This window comes from Euleptes europaea, chromosome 3, assembly GCF_029931775.1.
Source record: "Euleptes europaea isolate rEulEur1 chromosome 3, rEulEur1.hap1, whole genome shotgun sequence".
Lineage (NCBI taxonomy): Eukaryota > Metazoa > Chordata > Lepidosauria > Squamata > Sphaerodactylidae > Euleptes > Euleptes europaea.
This window is the reverse complement of record NC_079314.1, coordinates 27,829,753-27,851,837: the sequence shown is the minus strand read 5'-3', so window position 1 is coordinate 27,851,837 and position 22,085 is coordinate 27,829,753. Positions and strand designations below refer to the sequence as shown.

Sequence of the window (22,085 nt, the reverse complement as noted above, 5' to 3'; positions counted from 1 at the left end):
ATTCCCCCAAATTATAGCGAGGCCATTATGCTGGGGAGGGAGAGCTAACTCTTACGTTTTCCCCCACTTGAGAGAATAAGAACTCCAGAAAATGGGGCAAACTGCATCAGGAAAACAAGTGAAATGTGATCCGACCCTGTGGTCTTGGTCCAGGGCACCCCCCCATACACACGCACACACACTGCTTTTGGCTGAAAACAAACAAACAAACAAACAGGGAAATCTTATCACACTTTTCCATATATCTTACTGATGTAAGTGGTACAGAAGGTCTCTATAATGGACAAAACCAAGCACCAGATGGCCATCATAGCTGACCTACTGGCTGCCATGAAAGGCTTTTGCCCTGAAAAAAGTCCATGATTTTACAACGAGGCAAGTGAAATTAAGCGAAAATTAATGGAAAGCATCTCCACAGTGCATCGCCAACCTGTTCCTCTCTTGGAATCTGCTTATCTCTTGCATTTGCAACATCATCTGTTTCTCGAGCTTGTTGGTGGACAGAGAATTCTCCAGCACTTGGATTTCCAGCCGGGAGGTCTGATTGAGAACCTGGTGGTAGGAAAAAGGAGACCTGACTGTAGAAAAGACAGGGGGCACCCTTGGTTCACTGCGGCCAAAACAACCTATGATTTGTCGATCGGCAGAACTCAGCAGGTCCCCCCACCGAAACCATGGTTTGGAGTTTGTTCATGGGCAGCCCATTCCTGAAGGGGGGGCAGTTAGGCTTTGGCCGGAAGGCGAGAGCAGCGCAGCCACTCTGCTTCCTCAGAGGCTTCCCTGCTGCAAAATAATATTAAAGGGGAGAAAATTAAAAACCTGTGTAACTCCTCCATGGAGTTACACGGGGCTATGCCAGCAAAATACCTGGCGTAGCAACGCCGCAGCAAGAAGGGGCGTTCCCAGGGCGAAAGAGGTCTGGAAGATGATTGTCAGCTCTGCCCCTAGGAATGTCCCGGGAATGCTCCCCCCATGCCGGCGTAGGCTTTCCCTTCCATGATTTCCCTGCCAGTGTGGTAGCACCGGCAGCAGAGGCTTGCGCTCCATGGCTCCCTGGCGCCGGCGTGTTTGCCCCTGTTCTGCCCGTGGTCAAGTGGCATGGACGCTGGTGCAAGGGTCACGCCGGCTCCTGTGGAGCTTCACCCCCCCTTTCAGGAATGCACAGTAAGACTGGTTTCACATAATGCAGGAATCTTGGCTTGCTCTCCAGAGTTGCTTTACGTACTCCCCAACTATAGGGATACCTTGCTGGAGCCACATGAAGCCTGAATATTTCCCCTCAACCAGGGGGGAAAGTAATTCCAGAAAGTAGGGCAATTTTCATCAGGAAAATACCCCACCTTTCATTTCCTTTTGCATGTAGTCTCCTAGACCACTCAGTTTCTAGAACACCCAGCAACAGCCAAGTATTCGCTCTTCCCTTGCCTTCACCCACTCTAATGCTCAGGGAGTGTGGCACACCCCTTCCATACACAGATAGGAAGGGGGAGAAGTAACACCAAAGGATCCATGGCTTATTTACAGTTATTACATGTATTTAGAATACTTATATACCTTGTTCTCCCAGGAAATCCTAAGCAGTGTGACACTGGGAGGGGCCGTGGCTCAGTGGTAGAGCAACTGCTTGGCATGCAGAAGGCCTCAGTTCAATCCCTGACATCTCCAGTTAAAAAGGTCACGTTATAGGGATGCCAGCTCTGGGTTGTGAAATCCTGGAAATTTGGGGGGTAGAGCCTGGGGAGGGCAGGGTTTGGGGAGGGGAGGGACCTCAGCAGGGTATAATGCCATGGAGCCCACCCTCCAAAGCAGCCATTTTCTCTAGGGAAAAGGATCTTGGTCATCTGGAGATCAATTGTAAATAGCGAGAGATGGCCAGTTAATTCTGGTAGTAGGTGACGCGAAAAACCTGGTGCTCTGGAGAGCCACTGCCAGCCTGAGTAGCAACAGTGACCTTGACGGATCAAGGGTCTGATTCAGTACAAGGCAGATTCATTTATTCATGTATATGCTCTTCTAGGTCCATGGACTTCATCTGACTTAGAAGGGTGTGACTCTGCCTAGGAATATTCATTTAATCATGTGTGCACCAGTTATTTGCACAGGAAATTTCTGTACCCCCTCTGTATGTCCATTGTGTGTGTGTACATTGCCCCACTCTGTCATACCCAAATGGTGCCCCTCCTTACCTGCATCTCTACACCCGTCAGCTTGCGGGCCTGCTCGGCTGTTTGGTTCAGGAGGCTGGTGCCAATTTCCAACATGGCCACAGTGTGGTTTTGCACAGCACTCAGGTGGGCGTCGGACATCTCTGCTCTCACGCTCTCCTGGAGGTAGCTCTCCAGCTGGTTATCGGATGCATTGAAAGCAGGGAGAAAGCACAGAAGATGTCACTTTAAAGAGTTAATTACCCCCGCCCCAATAATGTCTGGAATCCCTCCAACCCCCAGACTGCACCTTCTGTCTAAAAATATTGAAAACTTAAACTCTGCATATACACGTCAGCTTTCATCCAGCCATGAGGTTCCGAAGACATAAGGGTATTTACATTTTTGGAATAGGGGTAATCATTTCTTTCACTTCCCCTTTCCCACTGTAGCCCATGTTTCTCCTCAAAATTTAATTTCTAGGGTTCAGCAGGCCCTCACAAACAGTATAGGGGCAAGGTGGGGGAGGTCAGTAGTGGGAGCGGGAAATGTAGAAATTGCTGCCCCATCTTCCAAAAACCAAAGTGCCCCTCAGACTTCCCAATTTGTGGCTGGATACAGATTGTTATCCAGATTCAGAAGTTCAAGCTGCAATTTAAACTGAATTTTCAAGCTCTCCCATCCTTATTTTTGCCCTTGTTGTTTGGAGACGCCCATATACCTTTGTTTCAAATTAGACATGCGCAAAGGAAACCCTAAAACCTTACTAGGTCAAGAGTGCCACCTGCCAGTGTCTGCAATCCTGGACCTAGGGTTGCCAACCACCAGGTACTAGTTGGAGATCTCCTGCTATTACAACTGAACTCCAGCTGATAGAGATCAGTTCACCTGGAGAAAATAGCCACTTTGGCAATTGGACTCTATGGCATTGAAGTCCCTCCCAATTACTGGTTTCTGTCTTTTGACCACCCTACAAACACTAACTTAAAAAAAAAAAGGCATTATGGCACCTGGAACTCTGTTCCTTATTGCAGACTACATTGGTTATCTCTTACCCCCAAATAAAAATGGCTTTTGTGTGTGCATATAGTAGTGTGAGCTCATGAACATGAAAATACTCTTTTATTTTTATCAACTGGTATTTGACTTTAAAAAAGACTTTTCCATCCATAGAGGGTGAGAAGTGTGTATGCTTTCATCTCCCACAAGCTGTTTGGATAATATTTGTCATTTCCTCATTGTTTATGCAGATGATTCAACCAACACATGTACAAACATGATCACCATAGCAGGCTGCTGCTGGACTTCCTATGATTGTTAATTTCTCTATCTGCTTTCTTTGGACCTTGTATCATATATCCAACACTGAACATGACTATGTGTGTGTGTGTGTAAAGTGCCGTCAAGTCGCAGCCGACTTATGGTGACCCCTTTTGGGGTTTTTATGGCAAGAGACTAACAGAGGTGGTTTGCCAGTGCCTTCCTCTGCACAGCAACCCTGGTATTCCTTGGGGGTCTCCCATCCAAATACTAACCAGGGCTGACCCTGCTTAGCTTGAGATCTGACGAGATCAGGCTAGCCTGGGCCATCCAGGTCAGGGCGAATAGATGCATATTAAATCTGCAGATCAGGGCCAAGTACAGAGAAGGGAGATGTTTCAATCAGCTTGGGGGAACTCCCAGGTTTTCAGGAAAATCTTAAATTATAAAACAAGAGGGGAGTGAATTAGGGTTGCCAACCTCCAGCTACTACCTGGAGATCTCCTGCTATTACAACTTGCCGTGGCCCAAGATTCTGGCTCGTCTGAAGAAGAACCGGAACGAGTATTAGCCCCTCCAGAGACTGCAGTGGCAGAACCTCCTGAAACATCAGATGATGGGAGAGTGCCGATGGAAACAACAAAGCAGACAGAAGGGCTGCAGGGCCCCTCGGGAGGCCAGCAAACAGAGGAATGCTCTCCGGGAGAACAAAGACTAAGAAAGATGAGGAGAAATGTCTGTGCGTCTTATGGAGCGAATGTGTGTGAATCCAGCCCCGGGGAGAAGGGCAAAGCTGCCCAGGCAGCGCAGTTTAACCTCCCCCCGCGCTTCCCGGTCCCAAGGCTCAGCTGTTGGGTGGGGACCCGCCCAACAGCTGAGCCTCGGGACCGGGAAGCGCGGGGGGGGGGTGCAGAGGTTAAACTGCTCTGCACTGCCTGCCCAGGCAGCGCAGAGCAGTTTAAACCCCCACCACCCCCCTTCCTGGGAGTCCCAGGAATGGGGGCAGTGGGTCTTTAAACTGCTCTGCGCTGCCTGCCCAGGCAGCGCGGAGCACTTCCCCCCCCCCTTCCCGGTCCGATGCTCAGCTGTTGGGCGGGACCTCCCCTAAAAACTAGGTGCGTCTTATGGTCAGGTGCGTACTATGGAGCAAAAAATACGGTAATAAAGATATGGGTCTATATGAGGCAACATTCTGTGGATCTTTGTTGAATTTAAGTATTGCTATTATAGTGGCATCTGCCTAATTTAGTTGATGGTTGTGGTTCCTAATAAGCCAGGAGCCAGTTATTTACAACATGCAGCACAAAATTCTGGACAATAGCAATTGGGACCTGGGGGCTTATTTGCTTTCACCTCAGATATTACATTATTAATTGCCTTCAGCCCAACTAGCATGTCTAATAGTTCTTTATGTTCAAGACTGATTTGAGGCAGTCCTTAAGATGTGCTGTATATAGGGTTGCCAGGTCCCTCTTCGCAACTGGCAGGAGGTTTTTGGGGCAGAGCCTGAGGAGGGCAGGGTTTGGGGAGGGACTCCAATGCCATAGAGTCCAATTGCCAAAGAGGCCATTTTCTCCAGGTGAACTGATCTCTATCGGCTGGAGAACAATTGTAATAGCAGGAGATCTCCAGCTAGTACCTGGAGGTTAAACAAACAAAGTAAAGCACTGAAAGCACACTGTGTATGTACAGAAAACCCTTTTATCTATGTAATAATAATGATAACTTGCAATTCAACCCGACTCTCTGTAACGTTTACAGAACATATGCAATTAGCAAGGCGGCTGTAGTGTGGAGGCAGGCATACACAGTGTGCTTTCAGTGCTTTACTTTGTTTGTTTAACTTCCTACTTAAGTACCTGGAGGTTAGCAACAAGTAGACACTTCTGTGTACTCAGTAATTCTTCCAAATTCACACAGAAACAATAAGTTCAAACAATCTCAATCTATTCCAAAAGGGATCCATACAAAATCCAACTACTGGTATCCTAATACAGTTTCACAACATTAAAGTTACAAGGTAAGATTTCACCAAATATATATATATACTTCAATATTTGGTATCTTTATAATATTTCTTTCTTTATATTCTCTCATCAGATGTCAGCCAGGCGAGGAAGACGGCCGTTTCGTTCTTCATCAGTTCCTCAACCTATCATCAATAAAAATTCATATCTTGAACTACCCTCCTCTTTCTGACTTTTATTTTTAATTGAAAATATGTGTATATTTACTACCTTAGTCTCTTCAGTTGAGATATATTCATTAAAGTCTTACAAATTCAATTTTACATTTCCCCATGGGTAGAGAACTGATCCTGTATTAAAATATATACATACATATAAAATATGTTCCAAAACAATCCCATATATAATGCCCTTAAATTAATACACATATTTAATCATACCTTCTGCCTAATTAGGCTAGTATCTTCAGTTCAACTTCTGAGGTTCCCTGTTAGGATACCTAAAATAACTCAGTTACTAGGTGTATTTTATGTCTGCTTCTAATGGATCCCTCCCCAGGTGTATTCTAATTCAGCCATACATTTTTAAAGGTATATACCTATTTAGATCAAATAAAACAGGATTGGTCATTCTCCATATTTAACCCTGAGGGTTCCATTGTTTGGAATAAATGTATGAAGTATGCTTCTTTTTGCTTTAAGATCCTGTCCATATGTACCTTATCATACATTTTTGACTGAAGATGCCAAATCACAAAGTATCGAATATCATTTTCAGTATGTTTACAGTTCCAAAAATGCTCCACTAGGAGGGCCTCTGGAACTTTTCCTCTTATTCTGGATCGATGCTGTAATATTCTATTTTTGACCACTTTATTACTCGCCCCGATATAAATTCTATTGCATGGACTTAAGACACAAGAAATAATTCTCTGTGTGTTGCAGTTAGTAAAGCTAGTCAATTGAAATTTGAAACTGGAATCAGCCTTCTGAAATTCTTTTACTTCGAAGCATAATGCGCAAGCTGCGCAGTTATTGCACCGGAAATGGCCCCATGGTCTACTGTCTGATGTTCTTATTCTAAAATCAGCCTGTACCCACTGGTCCCGTAATGATCGTGCTCTTTTTAAACCTACAGTAGGCGGGAGTTGGCATCCCAGAATGTCCTCTAAAAGGTGCCAATATTTCCTAATAATACGAATGGTTTGGTGGGACATATGGGAGTATTGAAGGGCAAAATTTATTCCCCCTTTCCGTTCTTGTTTTTTAAAAAGAGTCTCTATTAACTTCCTCTACTCTGTGCAGCGCATGTGTAATCGCCTCTCTTGGGTAGCCTCTGTCTCTTAAAGAGACAGTCAATTCAGTAGCAGCTTGTCTGTAATGCTTTTCTTCCATGGAGTTTCTTTTGAGACGTATAAACTGTCCGTAAGGCAACTTCATCCTAAGGTGGGTAGGATGATATGATCCAAAGTATAGTAACAAATTTCTATATGCGGGTATAATGCCATAGAGTCCAATTAGCAAAGCAGCCATTTTCTCCAGGGAAACTGATCTCTATAGGCTGGAGATCAGTTGTAATAGCAGGAGATCTCCAGCTAGTACCTGGAGGCTGGCAACCCTAATCACCATGGAATGCTTTTCCTCTTGACTGACATCATGTGGGATGTGTAAGATTTTAATTAATTTAATTCTAGCATATTAGAAAAATGTTATTTTTCTATTATATTTGTAAGCTGTGGTTATTTATATAAGTCAGTAGAAAATAGTCCTGTCTAACTTAAACTGAACAAAGCAGGTGATTTTTCGTATCTGGTACAGGATATCACCAAATAACAGATGAGATCATATACATGTGACCACAAAGATGAGATCAGAGTTAGGGTGGATTTGAGAGGAGGAGATATTCAAATCCTCTTAGAACAAAGAACTCTGGAAAAGTATAAATATGAGGACTAGACGGAGTCTGTTAGGAGACTTTCACTTTTGAACCCGAAAAGGGCTGAAATGTCTTCCTCTTTTGCCTGGCAAAATAAAAAAAGCTTTTTTCTCCCTTTGCTTCTTAAACCTGGCGTCGTCTCTACTTTGTGATAATAAATCTGGTCACAGAGTGTATATTTACATCCAACAGATTTCTGGCACCCCCGAGGGACATCTGGTTGTCAACTGCTCACAGATGACTGGTGTCGAAGTTTTGTAGGACAGGTGCACCCGGCGATTTCGCTGGTCCTCAAGCTTGGCAGACACAGCATCTGGGGGTGAGTGCAATTGCAGAGTCCCACTTTTAAACCGACCCAGGAGAAGCAACGGGCTGGAGGTAAGGAACCGCGGAAAGGAATTACGGGACCCTAAATGGTGGGGCAGTTCTTAGAGGTAAGCCCTTCTAAGAGGAGAAGGCAGAAGCAACGCCACCATGGATAAGGGGCTCAGTGGGACGCCACTGAGTTGGAATGGTAACGGGGGCTGTAACAGAGGGTTCAGCCAATGGTATATTATCAATGAAAAAAAAGCAGTAGCAAGAGCAGGGATTGTAAAATCCTGTGCTGATCCGGAATTTTTCCAGTTGCCTCCAGGGCACTGGAAGAGGTAAATGCCTAGAAAAGGGGAACGTATTTTTGTGTTTTGTCTTGTCCAGCGTGATTTGTTATATGTCCTCTCTTTCTGTGAAGTATTTTATAAAGGGTTATGTGATCATTTGACAAATGTTAACGTGTTTATTTTTTATGGGGCCAGCCTGGGATACTGGACGGCGTCGGCCAAAAAGGAGTTTTTCTCCTCCCTTCGTTCTCTTTCTTTTCCTTTTTAGAGTTGGAGTGTAAAAAAGAAACTGTGTTGCCGAAAGGAAATCAAATTGTTTGAGTAGTCTGGTTTTGTTGTGTGTGTTGTTGTTGTTTTCTGTTGAAAATCTGTTCTTTGCTGGGAGAAAAGTAATCTGGTTGTCTTCTTTCTGAGGAAGAGACTGGAAGAGAAAAATCCTCCATGCCCCTCCTTTCTCCGCTTCAAAGTGTTTCTGTTCTTCTCTCTATCAGACTGGTCGTAAATCAAGGCAGCAATACTGTTTTGTTAACAGAAGATCCTTTCTTTCTCTGAAGTTTAAAATGTGAAACAAAATTTTTTTTAAAAAAGGAATTTTAAGTTAACTCTGACTGAACCAGCCCTCTTGCTAAACGCAGGAGGAGGGGCCAAGTCAAAGTATTTGGAATTTGGAAAGCAGAGTCTTGTGAACTGTATCAAACTTTATAAGAAGAAGAAAAAACAGACTGGAAATGCTTACAAGGTGGGAAGGCAATGTGTATTAATATGAGGGAATAAGTAAGTTATGAGAAAGTTAGAGCATGTTTTGAGTGTGTTGTGAAGGGGCAAGTGTTTTGGCTTAAGAGGGCTGAGGAAAGGTGTTATGTATGGTTGGGAAAGACTTTAAGAGAGGAAAGCAGAAGGGTTTATAAAGAGAGAGGATAGTTATGGTTATTCAATGAGATGGATATTGGTGATGCTGGGTGCCTGTTTTCTCCAGGGACGGAGAAATCATGTTAATATATTAAGTGTTTTAAAACACAGTCAAAATAAAGCCGGGGTATTATTGAAGGCTTTCACGGTCAAAGTTCATTGGTTCTCATAGGTTATCTGGGCTGTGTAACCGTGGTCTTGGAATTTTCTTTCCTGACGTTTCGCCAGCGGCTGTGGCGGGCATCTTCAAAGGAGTAACACTGAAGGACAGTGTCTTTTTATTTTATGTTTTTCTGTTTTTATGTTGTTATAACATAAAAGTGGCATCATTAATAAAAAAAAAGTATATATATTATTTGTAAACGAATGCTGTAAGTGCAAGATGACAATGCAGGCCAGTTGAACATTTCACCCATACAGGTAACCTTTGACTGGGAGCGTAAATGCCAGTTAAAATTACCAGTAGTACAGCAGTTGCTGACAAATGGGAGACAACATCCCTATTCTGGCATTGCCAAAGCCAGGTAGAAAAGGAAAAAGAAAAGGATAAAAATTAGTTGAGGATTTAAAGGAAATCAATGAGATTGTTCAACATGGGTATCCAGTGGTGTCAGATCCTCACACTTTCCTGTACACCCCATCAGGACACCATGTATGGTTTAGTGTGACAGATTTGAAAAATGCCTTTTTAGCATTCCACTGGATGCCAACTCTAAGGACCTGTTTCTCCTGGGGTGAAAGAATCCAGATAATCTCTGCAAAAACAGGGAAGCTGGTGTTAGAGGGAACGATCTCATTGCTGAATTTCTTAGGACAGAAAGAATATAGGGTCTCAAAAGAAAAAACTCCAAGTAGCCCAAAAGGGAAGTAATTTATTTGGGACACAAAATAACACCGGGAAGACTATTTATCGCATGCCACTCCCTCAAACTAAGAAACAGCTAAGGTCCTTCTTGGGAATATTGAAATTTTGTCGTGAGTGGATAAAAGAATATAGTAAACTAACCAGAGACTTTATAAAAATATGCCATGATGAGGAACCAGAAGTATTGTAGTGGGAACCTGAAAATGCACATAAGTAAAAAGAGCTGAAGCAAGCTTTGATGACAGCACCAGCTCTGGGTATCCCTGACCTGCAAAAAGAGGGTTGCATGGCGGGGGTCCTTACACAAACTTGTGGGCTAACTGAAAGACCTGTAGCTTATTTATCAAAACAGCTGGATCCAGTGGCACAAGAGTGGCCTCCATGCTTGAGGGCAGTAGCTGCAACTGCCCTGGCTGTGAAGGAAGCAAAGAAATTGACTATTGAACATCCAATCAGAGTGTTTTGCCCTCATGCAGTGACTATTTTGTTACAACAGAAAGGAGCCAAGTGGCTTACAAAAATCCTGCTAGTCTGCTGCCTGTAACAACTAACCTGGAGGAATATCATGACTGTCTACAGACTGTAGATATGTGCACCATGGCACGGGTAGATGAGCCTATCCACAACGCAGATCTCGAAATTTGGATTGATGGATCTTCTCGAGTGGTGAGTGGAAAAAGGCAGAGTGAATACAGCCTGGTGACTGAGTGCAAAGTGCTTAAAGCAAAGCCATTACCAGCGTCATTTTCAGCACAAGCAGCCAAATTATATGCATTGAACCAGGCCTTACTTAAAGCAGCAGGTAAGACTGTGAACATTTATACTGACAGCAAAGATGCTTTTGGAGTTGTACAAGCATATAAATACATCTGAAAAGAACGAGGAGTCCTGACAGCTAGTGGGAAGCTGTAAAGCATGGAAATTTAATTTTACAGGTTTTGGACAATATTTAGTTACAGGTGACAATAACATCAAACTGGACATACCAAGAAGGCCAAAGGAAATTGCAGAGCTGATGAAATGGCAAAAGTGACTACAGCAAAATCAACATCCTGTGATATGGTAATGACTTTAACCCCAGTTTTTACACTACCACCTACAGGGCCCTGCACTGAAGAAGAAAAGGAACTGGATGGCAAAAGTAGGGACTACAGAAACAAGAGGGGGGTGGTTGAAAAAAAACCTAAGGGTACACATCACACACATCCTCACACAATTACACTAAAATAGTCATCTGGGGAACAGGGTTAACAAAAATATTCTTGCAATTATACAATGGAAAGGGCATTTATCAAACAGCAGAACAAATAACCAAAACATGTGGCATATCAAAGGGTATATGTAGACAGAGGGGGTTATTTGTTAGGGAAGTTATAAAACAGTTTAAAAAAAAATGAAAATAAAATATAGTATTTACATGGCTTGGCGATCCCAGTTATCAGGGACAGTAAAAAAATGAATCAGACCCTAAAAAGAGATGTTAATTAAAATTTGTGTAAAAAAAAAAAACTAATTTAAAATGGTCAGATGTATTGCCTATCACACTGACACGCATCCGTATATTAGCCCGGGGGCCACACAAGTTGTTGTCCTTTGAGGCTCTGTATGAATGTCTCTTTTAGCATTTTTAAAATCAGGGAACACCCAATAAAGAGGTTGGAAACAGATATATGAAAAACTATATAAAAACTTTAAGTGCAGCTTTGAAGGAAACCCAAAAACTGGCTTGTGTTGTACAACCTCTCCCCCTAAACTCTGTTGTCCATTCTTTTTTTAATAGGAGACTGGGTGTTTGTAAAATCTTAAAAGCATACTACTCTCCAGCTCAGGTAGACGGGTCCGTTCCAAATTCTTTTCACCACAGATGTCGCAGTAAAGGTAAATGGAAAGGGAGGCTGGGTCCATTAGTCCAGATGCAAGAAAGTGCTACCACCGTGTGAGGTCGAGACCAGAAGGGCAGTAGATGACGTCGTGGCAGCCAACGCCATAGCAACTGGCGAGAGTCCAAGTGCAAGAGGCTCGAAGTGGTCGGTCGAACCTGCAGGCGAACTTAATTTTTTATTCAAAAATCAACAAGACTTATGATTGAAAACTTGGAAACCAGAGCACAATTGTTAGCTAAAGAACAAGAGTAGATGTTTGAGACTCTTTTAGAAAGCCATTTTGATGTATTATTTGGTCCTTTGGGTTAAAAAAAAAGTGGCTAGGGAAACATTGTGTCTACATTATTGTTTTAAAATTGCAAGTTAATATAATAGAATGATCAAGATTCAAAATAATTTTGATTTTGATCATGAGGGGGGACTGTGGGATGTGTAAGATTTTAATTAATTTAATTCTAGCATATTAGAAAAATGTTATTTTTCTATTATATTTGTAAGCTGTGGTTATTTATATAAGTCAGTAGAAAATAGTCCTGTCTAACTTAAACTGAACAAAGCAGGTGATTTTTCGTATCTGGTACAGGATATCACCAAATAACAGATGAGATCATATACATGTGACCACAAAGATGAGATCAGAGTTAGGGTGGATTTGAGAGGAGGAGATATTCAAATCCTCTTAGAACAAAGAACTCTGGAAAAGTATAAATATGAGGACTAGGCGGAGTCTGTTAGGAGACTTTCACTTTTGAACCCGAAAAGGGCTGAAATGTCTTCCTCTTTTGCCTGGCAAAATAAAAAAAGTTTTTTTCTCCCTTTGCTTCTTAAACCTGGCGTCGTCTCTACTTTGTGATAATAAATCTGGTCACAGAGGAGAGTGTATATTTACATCCAACAATCAGGCAGGCCCATATCCTTGCTGGCTGTCTAGTATCTAATCAAAATGTGGCTTCTCCCCCCCCCCCCCGAAAGTGTTTCCCAATTGTTCCATCCAGCTAGAGTTAGTTTCTTTTGGCAATGTTTTTAAGCCGTTTCCAGTTTTAAATTGTGCTTTTAGATTTTATAGCGTTTTTAAAGTACTGGTATCTGTTTCAATGCAATTGTGCCTCACTTTGAGCACCATATGTATGACAGATGTGTTACATTACTTTTACATACATTACATAAATGGGGGACTATACGGTGGCCATCTTATAACAGAGATCCAGATTTCACAGGGCCCAGACTGGTGCCAAAATGAGAGCCAAAGTTATATTCTGGGTGGCCTGGGCACTGTTTCTCAAAAGATATGAAACCCCAGCTGGCCTTGACATCTTTATTTATGTATTAAGTTGAAATAGATTGAACTGGCTCCATATTAAGGCCCCACTTTTGGACAGGTTGTGAGGCAATGTCTATCACCCAGCCCTGTGAGGCACTGCCAATTCTTTTGAGAAAGAGAACCAAATGTTTGTCTGCTTGTACATCCTACAGAATGACTGCCAGTGATTAAATGTTAGGATTCCCGTTTTACTTTGCTGAATGATGGAAATTACAGTTCAGACATAAATATTTGTTTTTTTCCTTATCAACTACACTGCCTGCCAGCAATTCAGCGACAGCTTTTGTGCACGGAGTTGCTAACTCTGGGTTGGGAATTTTCTGGAGATTTGGTCAGGGGAACTGACCTTTGTAGTCTGGAGATCAGTTGTTATTCTGGGAGATCTCCAGACCCTACCTAGAGGTTTGTATACCATGACCTGTCTGGATGTGATCACAAACAGCTACATGCAGACCTGGTAGGGATGCCATGCTGTGCTCTCTGGGAGCTGTTTGGGGGTGGGGCCTAGGAAGGTAAGGTGTCACTGAAGACCCAGAAGTGATGTCATGTTCCGCCCTCAATGGCAGTGACACTCCAACAATCCTCAAAACTCTATGGTAAATACCATAGAGATTTGGTCAGTTCCTAGAGTGACATTGGGCAGAAGTGATGTCGATATGTCAGAAGCATTGTTCCCCTCCCCGGATTTCCTCCCGCTGCTCAACAGAACAAGGGCAGGCAGCAGAGGTCAATTTCCCCACCATCAGTGGGTACCTGGCAACCCTAAGACCTGATCTGACTATTGTCATACGTGCCTTGGGAACAGCCAGTGGTATTTCCACATGGACATTTTGCTCCAGTTCCATGTCTAAACTTTTGGTTGCATCCCTTAACCATCCACTTTCCATCTTTTCTCCCATCTAAACCTAGTTTGGTACAATTGTTTCGAAACTATCACAATCAAAGCACCTTTGCACACTGTGTGAATGGAAAGGTGTGCATTTTTGCAAGTCCTGACCACATCAGCCTGTAAGAAATATTCTGTTTTAGTATTTCCTTTAAGAAGACATCCTCTGTCTCCAGGTGCCTAATAATGCTAGGAAGCCTTCCCGAGGAGGAGGAAGGATTTTCCAGTAAACCCCAGGAAAGGATCCTTTTAATGTAAAAAAAAAAAAAAGGCAATAACCTTGTACTAACAGTGCAGTCATAATTTTTTTAAGGAGTTGAATAACGGAGCTGCTAAGGCCCTCTGTTTCTCTCCCTCTGGGAATGTGTCCTATAGTTATATGTTTCAGAAGGCAACTGGAGGGCCTCTGGCATTCCATTCCAGACTGATGTCAGCTAAGGGGGTAGGAATTACAGAACAGAGAGATTGTTTTGTGGGAGCACCACACGGTGCCATACAATAAAAACAGAACAGGAAGCAGAGTCCTTGGGGGGGGGGGAACAAAGCCCAACAAAACCATCAAGACATGTCATTAAAGAGCATGTTTGGCGCCATAGGTTGGGAGAGGAGAGTATCTGGGCCAGGAACTGCAAAGCGTACTACTGACCAACAGACAACACTACCATTTTAGCAACCTTTTGGGTCCAACCAGATTGGAGAGTGGCGACGAAATAGCAATACACTTTCTTAAGCACTAATCTTAAGGTCTGAACAAAGCTGTCAAAGGTAGGACGTTTTGGAGGACTTTCATTCATAGGGTCGCCATGAGTCGGAAGCGACTTGACGGCACTTAACACATACACAATCTTAAGGTAGTGGAAACCTATCTTCAGCTACCAGGGGGCTCCCATCTGGAATAGTAAAACATCCTGAACTTTGTTAACAGAAAACCCCCACAAGGGATCTGTTTGGGGTTGCCAGGCTCCAGGTACTAGCTGGAGATCTCCTGCTATTACAACTGATCTCCAGCTGATAGAGATCAGTTCCCCTGGAGAAAATGGCCACTTTGGCAATTGCACTCTATGGCACTGAAGTCTCTCCCCTCCCAAATCCCACCCTCCTCAGGCTCCACCCCAAAAACCTCCCACTGGTGGCAAAGAGGGACCTGGCAACCTTACTGGCAACCCTAGATCTGCTGTCTTGAAGGTACCAAGTACACACATCACCAGGTGCCTTCTGTGGGAAGCGAAGGACTGTGCAATGTCTCTTCATACTCCAGAGTGAGCAGTAGAGCTAAGAAGCTAGATAGGTGAGGTTCCTCTGGACCCTTCTTTGTTTCTGCTCTGCTGCTGCCTCCATTGCTGTTTCTGCTCTGTTGCTGTGTTTATCCAAATTGCTACTCTCAGAGATTTCCTTCCTTCCAGCTACCCTCCTATTTTTGCTGCTTCTTTCTGTAACCACCATGAGTGGAAGATGTACTGTTGGCAATCTCTCTCCATCTTAGCCTAGATAGATAGCTGGAATGCTTTCTCTTCTTTTCCTATACTACGGTAATATGTAGTTCAATAAAGGACTTCCATTTCTTTCCTAAAGTAACAAGACTTGTGGACTTTATTGAGGGTTGCCACTTGCCAACTCTGGCATGTTAAAGTCTTGGAAATTTGTACTAGGGTTGCCAACCTCCAGGCAAGGCCTGGGGATCTCCTGGACTACAGAGATCAGTTCCCCTGGAGTAAATGGCTCCTTTGGAGGGTGGACTGTATGCCATTATACCCCACTGATGTCCCTCCCCTCCTCAGGCTGCACTCCCAAATCTCCAGGAATTTGTCATCCTGGAGTTGGCAACCCCAGGGGCAGCATCTGGGCAGGGCAGTTTGGGGAGGTATGGAAATCAGTAGATGTGATGTCACCTCTGAAGTGGCTATTTCCTCCAGGGGAACTGGTCTTTGTCGTGTGAAGATCTCAGTTGTAATTTCAAGAGAACTTCAAGCCCCACCTTGAGGTTGGTAACCCTCTTTGTTGCTCAGGTGGTGCTCCCAACTTTTACTGTGCACAGACAAGATCTAAGCTAACACCTTTACCACAAAGTACTCATAAGGTTGTAGAGCAATCTTACATCACTTCTAGTTTTTTGTCGGAAGTCATGTAGCACCATATGTGATGCTGCCAGGATCCCCCTACCCCACTGGGGGTTCGGCAGCCCTATAGTACTGTCATCTCACTTATAGTGCACTGTATCCCATTTACCTTGCAGCACCCAGTGCTCAACAGCCTGTAATCTAAGGTTGCCAGGTCCCTCTTTGCCATCGGCAGGATATTTTGGGGGTGGAGCTTGAGGAGGGCAGGGTTTGGGGAGGGGAGGGAGTTCAATTACATAGAGTCCAATTGCCAAAGGGGCCATTTTCTCCAGGTGAACTGATCTCTATCGGCTGGACAGCAGTTGTAATAGCGGGAGATCTCCAGCTACTACCTGGCGGCTGGCAACCTTACTGTAATCTCAATCCTTAAAACTTCAGAATTGATTTCATTGCGCAAAAAAAAGTTTACATCCTTATTTTACCTAAAAATCTAATTCCTTTGGTGGAAGAATGAGTGCGCGCACATGCACAAACATCATGCATACCTTTTAACATTTGGCAGCTGTAGATGGGCCTGTGTAGAAGCATGTACACTTGAATTTCTCCCCACTACTTTGTGCTTTTCTCTGCCTGTGCCATGCTGAATTCATTTACTTTCAGCCTCTTCTGAAATAGGACATCCCAGTAAACCGACTGCAACAGTTTCCTCCTTTCAAAATTTGGAAATTTTATATCTCACAATGGATCTGGCTGTGCTTATTATAGAACGTCTACAGTTTAAGAACAGCCTGGGGAAGGTCACAATTTGGATTGGGCTGCACTGTCAGCAGAAGAAAGGATAACTCTCCCCAACACTTAGCACCGTTTCCCTGATAGAAATCACACAACCCCACCAGCTACTCTTAGGGGCAAAAATGCACCGAGATCCCTCCCTCCAATGCTTCTTTGCCCTCACCTTCTGCCCCTTTCAGTCCTAAATCATTGTCAGGTGTGGCAAATCAAAACTGCAAAATGAAGTATGCTGTTTCCTTTCCTCCCCTCAGAGACCAATATGAATCCTCCTTTTATAAAATAGTACAATGGTAAATAAGTGTTTATATTAGTTGTTTATTTTGGTTGGAAACCACCCCGAGCCTGACCTTGGTCAGGGAGGAGTGGGGTGAGGGTTACTAGGTCCCTCTTTGCCACTGGTGGGAGGTTTTGGGGGCAGAGCATGAGCAGGGTGGGGTTTGGGGAGGGGAAGGACTTCAGTGCCATAGAGTCCAATTGCCAAAGCTGCCATTTTCTCCAGGTGAACTGATCTCTATTGGCTGGAGATCAGTTGTAATAGCAGGAGCTCTCCAAATAGTACCTGGGGGTTGGCAACCCTAGGTGAGATATAAAAAAATAGTAGAAGCAATGCATTCCCAAAAATATCACTCTCTTTGGTTCTGCTTCCATCAGTCTTCCTCCACCCCAACCGTCATTATTCCTCCTCTGCTTAACATGATAAACCAGTTAAGAACAGGAACAGCAATTTTTAAAAGTGGCATGTTTGTAGAGACCCGAGCACACTCGTTGCGGAGAAACGGCCTAGTTGTTGCTTAATCATTGAAGTGCGGGCTGAGATAAAAGGCAGAAGAGTCACTGTGGTCATTGTACTTTGTGTTCCTGAGTCACATCCGCTACTGTTTGAGATTAGGGTTGCCTATGGACCCGCCAGGGTGGGGGAGGAACCAGCCTGCCCTTTTATTCTGCAGAAATCAGCAGGTCAAATTTTTCTCAGCATCGAGATAAACCTTATAATGCTGGAAGATCATGCTGGTACTAATGCGCAGGGTTGCCTGGTCCCTCTTCGCCACCGGTGGGAGGTTTTGGGGGCGGAGCCTGAGGAGAGCGGGGTTTGGGGGAGGGGAGGGATTTCAAGGCCATAGAGTCCCATTGCCAAAGCGGCCATTTTCTTCAGGTGAACTGATCTCTATCGGCTGGAGATCAGTTGAAATAGTAGGAGATCTCCAGCAATTACCTGGAGGTTGGCAACCCTACTAATGCGGCAGCAGCAAGGATTCATAAAAAAACGTTATCAAGGCCTTTTGGGATGGGAATAGCCACAGGGATCTTCTACAGAGGACAGGGCTGTTATCACAGCCCAGAAGATGGCGGGTTCTGATACACACTCTTATTTTACATTAACTTATTCTTGGGAAGAGAGCCAGTGTGGTATAGTGGTTATGGTGTCTAGGACCTGGAAAACCCACGTTCAAATCCCCACTGGAGCCACGGAAGCTTGCTGGGTGACTTTGGTCCAGTCACACACTCTCAGCCCTGACCGTGGCTAGTATTTGGATGGGAGACCTCCAAGGAATACCAGGGTTGTGATGTGGAGGCAGGCAATGGCAAACCACCTCTGAACGTCTCTGGCTTTGTCACCATGGCTGGTGGTAGAACAGCGGGGGGTGGAAATTATGTCATGCGACGTGCTGACGTCACATACAGCTGAAGCCTTAGATGTGATGTCAGCCGATGCTCTGGAAACTGTAGAATTTCCTGAATCTGTTAATGCACTGAAGACACCCTCCAGGTCTTTGGCCCGAAGTGACATTTACATGTTGTACAACATCCCCTCTGTCTGTCCCTTACCCCACCAAAGCTCCCAAGGCTATCAAACAGTGGCCTGGCATTCCTAGTGCCAGGCCATGACACTAAGATTGCCAACAACTTGGAGAGAAATGTCCTGTCCCTTGAATAAAGGTTTAATGTGTAGAAATGGGCAGCTGAAGCTTTTCATGGCATGGAGGTAAATAACATCCCCATAGCAAATATTTTCACATTAAACCTTTATTCAAGGGACAGGACTTTTTTTTTCTGCAGGCATTTGGCAACACTGCAATGATTCAGGCCCAAAGAAGGAGGATGAATGAAACCATAATGCCAGGGAAGAAAATTGTTGAACTCCATGATATGTTTCTTCTAGCTGAAAGGTGCTCATTGCAATGCAGAGAGACTAGAGGCAATAATTTGAACAGTGGAGCTTAGAAGCACATTGAGCCCTCAAAAATGTAGAGTTAGTCTGGCATGAGGAATGTTTTTTCCAGACCTATGAACTGGGCCCACATAGCTCTCAGACTGGCTTCTGCACTAATGGTACCACTAGCGAAACTAACCACCAAGGACAATGTGGGAAGCTGCCAGCAAGAATAGGGAGTGGGGGCCAAGTCCCTGGCCTTGTTGGCAGGCCTGGAAATAGGTGTGCTATTTCTGGGCACTTGAGTCCAGGCTGGCTTCCCACCCATCATATTAATACAGAAAGGGATCACTGTGAAACCCAAATGGACCTGTGGAGCCTGCGTAGATAGCTTTCTGTGCTTCTTTCGAGGCACAACAGGATTGCAACAACTTGTATTTAAAATGCTGGCATCTCAAGCAGAATGCTTTTGACCACGTGCGGAACACCTTTTGCCTCTTTTTTTTGAAGTAGAGACTTGAAGGTGAAATGTCTAATCATCGTAGCATATTTTTGTTTGTCATGGGAAAAAGTGGTGTAGCAGTTAGCCTAGGATCTAGCAGATGCCAGTTCAAATCCCCACTTTGCTATCAAAGCTTATTGGGTGATAGGGTTGCCAGACCAGCACTGGCAACCAGCAGAAGACTGGGGCGTGGAGACTCTGTGAAAAGGCACCACTGCAACGTCAATTCCAGCTTCATAACAGAAGTGATGGTACTATGTTGTAGCTCTAGGATTTCCCCAAAACTCTATGGCAAAAACCACAGAGATCAGGGGAATTCCTAGAGTCCCGTGCAACACACCAATATCACTTCTGGGTTTCTAGCCAGAAGCCACATTGCAGCATCGCAGGATACTATTCTCCCCTTCATTTGTCCTCCCAACATTGCTCTGAGCACTGGCAGGGACATGGAGCACCAGCAGGAGATCCCAGCAGGCATATGGCAACCCTAGGGCCAGTCACACACTTCCAGCCTAACCTACCAGACAAGGATTGTTATGAGAGGGGAGAATTATGTACGTATGTTGCTTTGGTCCCCATGGGGGAGAAAGGCATAGTATAAATGTTAATTAATTAATTAGTCTCTGGGTTTTTTTTAATGGACCTGCACCTCTGAACACACTGGATGCAGAAGCAACGTCTTGAAGAAATTATTGCACAGACAGGTACCCTCCTCTGAAAACTATAATATCCTGTTTATTTCCTTGCTTTCAATTAGATGCATTTTAAAAAGGGAAAAACACCACTGTAAAGTTTTCACTCTTTCTTTGCTACCCCTTTATGCATAACCTCTGCAAAGTAAAACCTCTGTAGTATTCTGAGGTGATGTGTGTTATGCTGTCTCCTTTCCTTCCTTGGCGTTCTCTGCTTATTTTCGCTGCCACCAAAGGATCTTTGCCTTAGAATTCTTAGTTGGACTTAAAGAACAGGATGGCTTAGGTAAAACTGGTAGAATGACAAAACAGTCAGCACATGGCAGTGGCTTTGAGGTAAACGGGGATCCTTAACTCTAAACGAAACAGTTGTTTCTCTTAAACATTTATAGAGTTTATAAGTATAACAGTGTAATGGTTTCCGGATGGTTAATAAGCTGAATGGTTTCAGACAGGTACGTAAGCGTAATGGTTTCAGATAGGTGTACAGTTCTTGTTTCTCTAAAGTATCTTAAACAGACCTAACTACAAAGGTTTATTTCCTTGCTTGCCACTTAGGCTAATAACGTCCACAAAACGTTATTTCCTAACTTGCCAGTAGGGTTGCTAGCCTCCAGGTACTAGCTGGAGATCTCCTGTTATTACAACTGATCTCCAGCCAGTAGAGATCAGTTCACCTGGAGAAAATGGCCACTTTGGCAATTGGACTCTATGGTGTTGAAGTCCCTCCTCTCCCCAAGCCCCGCCCTTCTTAGGCTCTGCCCCCAAAACCTCCCACCGGTGACAAAGAGGGACCTGGCAACCCTACTTGCCAGTTAGGCTAAGAACTTCCACGCAGGCTTATTTTCCTCACTCCCCACTTAGGTTCATAACTTCCACACAGAACACAGATTTCTCTAACGCTCCACAGAACACTTCACTCACGTCAACTGTCTTCTCTTACATATTCCCCCAGCTGTCTCTCCCCCACAAAACCTCTTGAACAAAAGAGTCAACTCGGCCCCCTAGGGCACAGCTACCATCCCATCATAACACACTTCACTCACCTACACGTTCTTTCTTAACTCTACAGGCCTGCATTTCAAACCACAGTAACATAATATAAAACTCCACATTAAAACAGAGAAATAAAACCTTTCTGAGTCCATGGAAATCAACGTGCTTTAAAGGGTACAACCCTGCTTAGGATGGCACTGTAAGTCTATAACTAAGGGAGGGGCTGTGGCTCAGTGGTAGAGCATCTGCTTGGCATGCAGAAGGTGCCAGGTTCAATCCCCGGCATCTCCAGTTAAAGGGACTAGGCAAGTAGGTGATGTGAAAGACCTCCGCCTGAGACCCTGGAGAGCCACTGCCGGCCTGAGTAGACAATACTGACTTTGATGGACCTTGATGGTCTGATTCAGTATAAGGCAGCTTCATGTGTTCATGTGATTTCTAGGTCACTTTTGGAATTCTGTAGCTTCAATAGCCCAGCTTACACACAAAATATTTACGTATCAAAACACCACAACCACTCATTATTCTAGTTCCACGCCCTTCTGTTCTGGCACATAAGAGGCCCGTAAAAACTTGGCTGGTTAGCTCCTGCTTTTCCGGTGCTCCTTGTTCCTACCCTACAGCTACAGCACAAGATCAGCAGCATCAGAACCCATCCAGCTGAACTCACTTAAAGATGCCCAGCGTCAGGATGCAACAAATCAGCTCACACAAAAGAACTAACTCATACCAAATAACAAATGTCAGATGGTGTTGACGGAATTATGGCACTGATTGTTGTTTGCCCTTTTATTGCACGTTCATTGTACTGCATTGCATTTTATACTGTTTCATTGCATTGTTTGTTGAATGTGCTATAGTGTTTTATTGTGCTGTTATTAATTTTGTAATCTGCCTTCAGTCTCAGCAAGAAAGGTGGACTATAAATGAGGTAAATAAATGAATAAAAATTGCCCGGGGGGGAGGGGGATGTTCACATTCTTTTGGAGAGATATGACAGGCAAGAAAAGATTCTTTGGGCAGAATGCCAAAGAAGAAAAACGTGGCATCAAATCGCAGGCATACATGGGGCATTCCAGGGAAAGAAGAGGGGGGGGGTGGTTTGCTGTTGCCTTCCTCTACATA

At 44.1% G+C, this 22,085-nt stretch overlaps 1 protein-coding gene across 1 annotated transcript in view; it reads right to left on the bottom strand.

The window, feature by feature from the left end:
• Nucleotides 1–22,085, bottom strand: part of LOC130474540 (angiopoietin-2-like) — a 40,139-nt gene that overhangs the window by 15,654 nt on the left and 2,400 nt on the right. Inside the window, exons 2-3 of the mRNA XM_056846204.1 lie at nt 2,187–2,342; nt 431–552 (exon numbers count right to left, since the gene is read on the bottom strand). Coding sequence (XP_056702182.1) covers nt 431–552; nt 2,187–2,342 — 278 coding nt within the window. The remainder of the gene's footprint in view (nt 1–430; nt 553–2,186; nt 2,343–22,085) is intronic.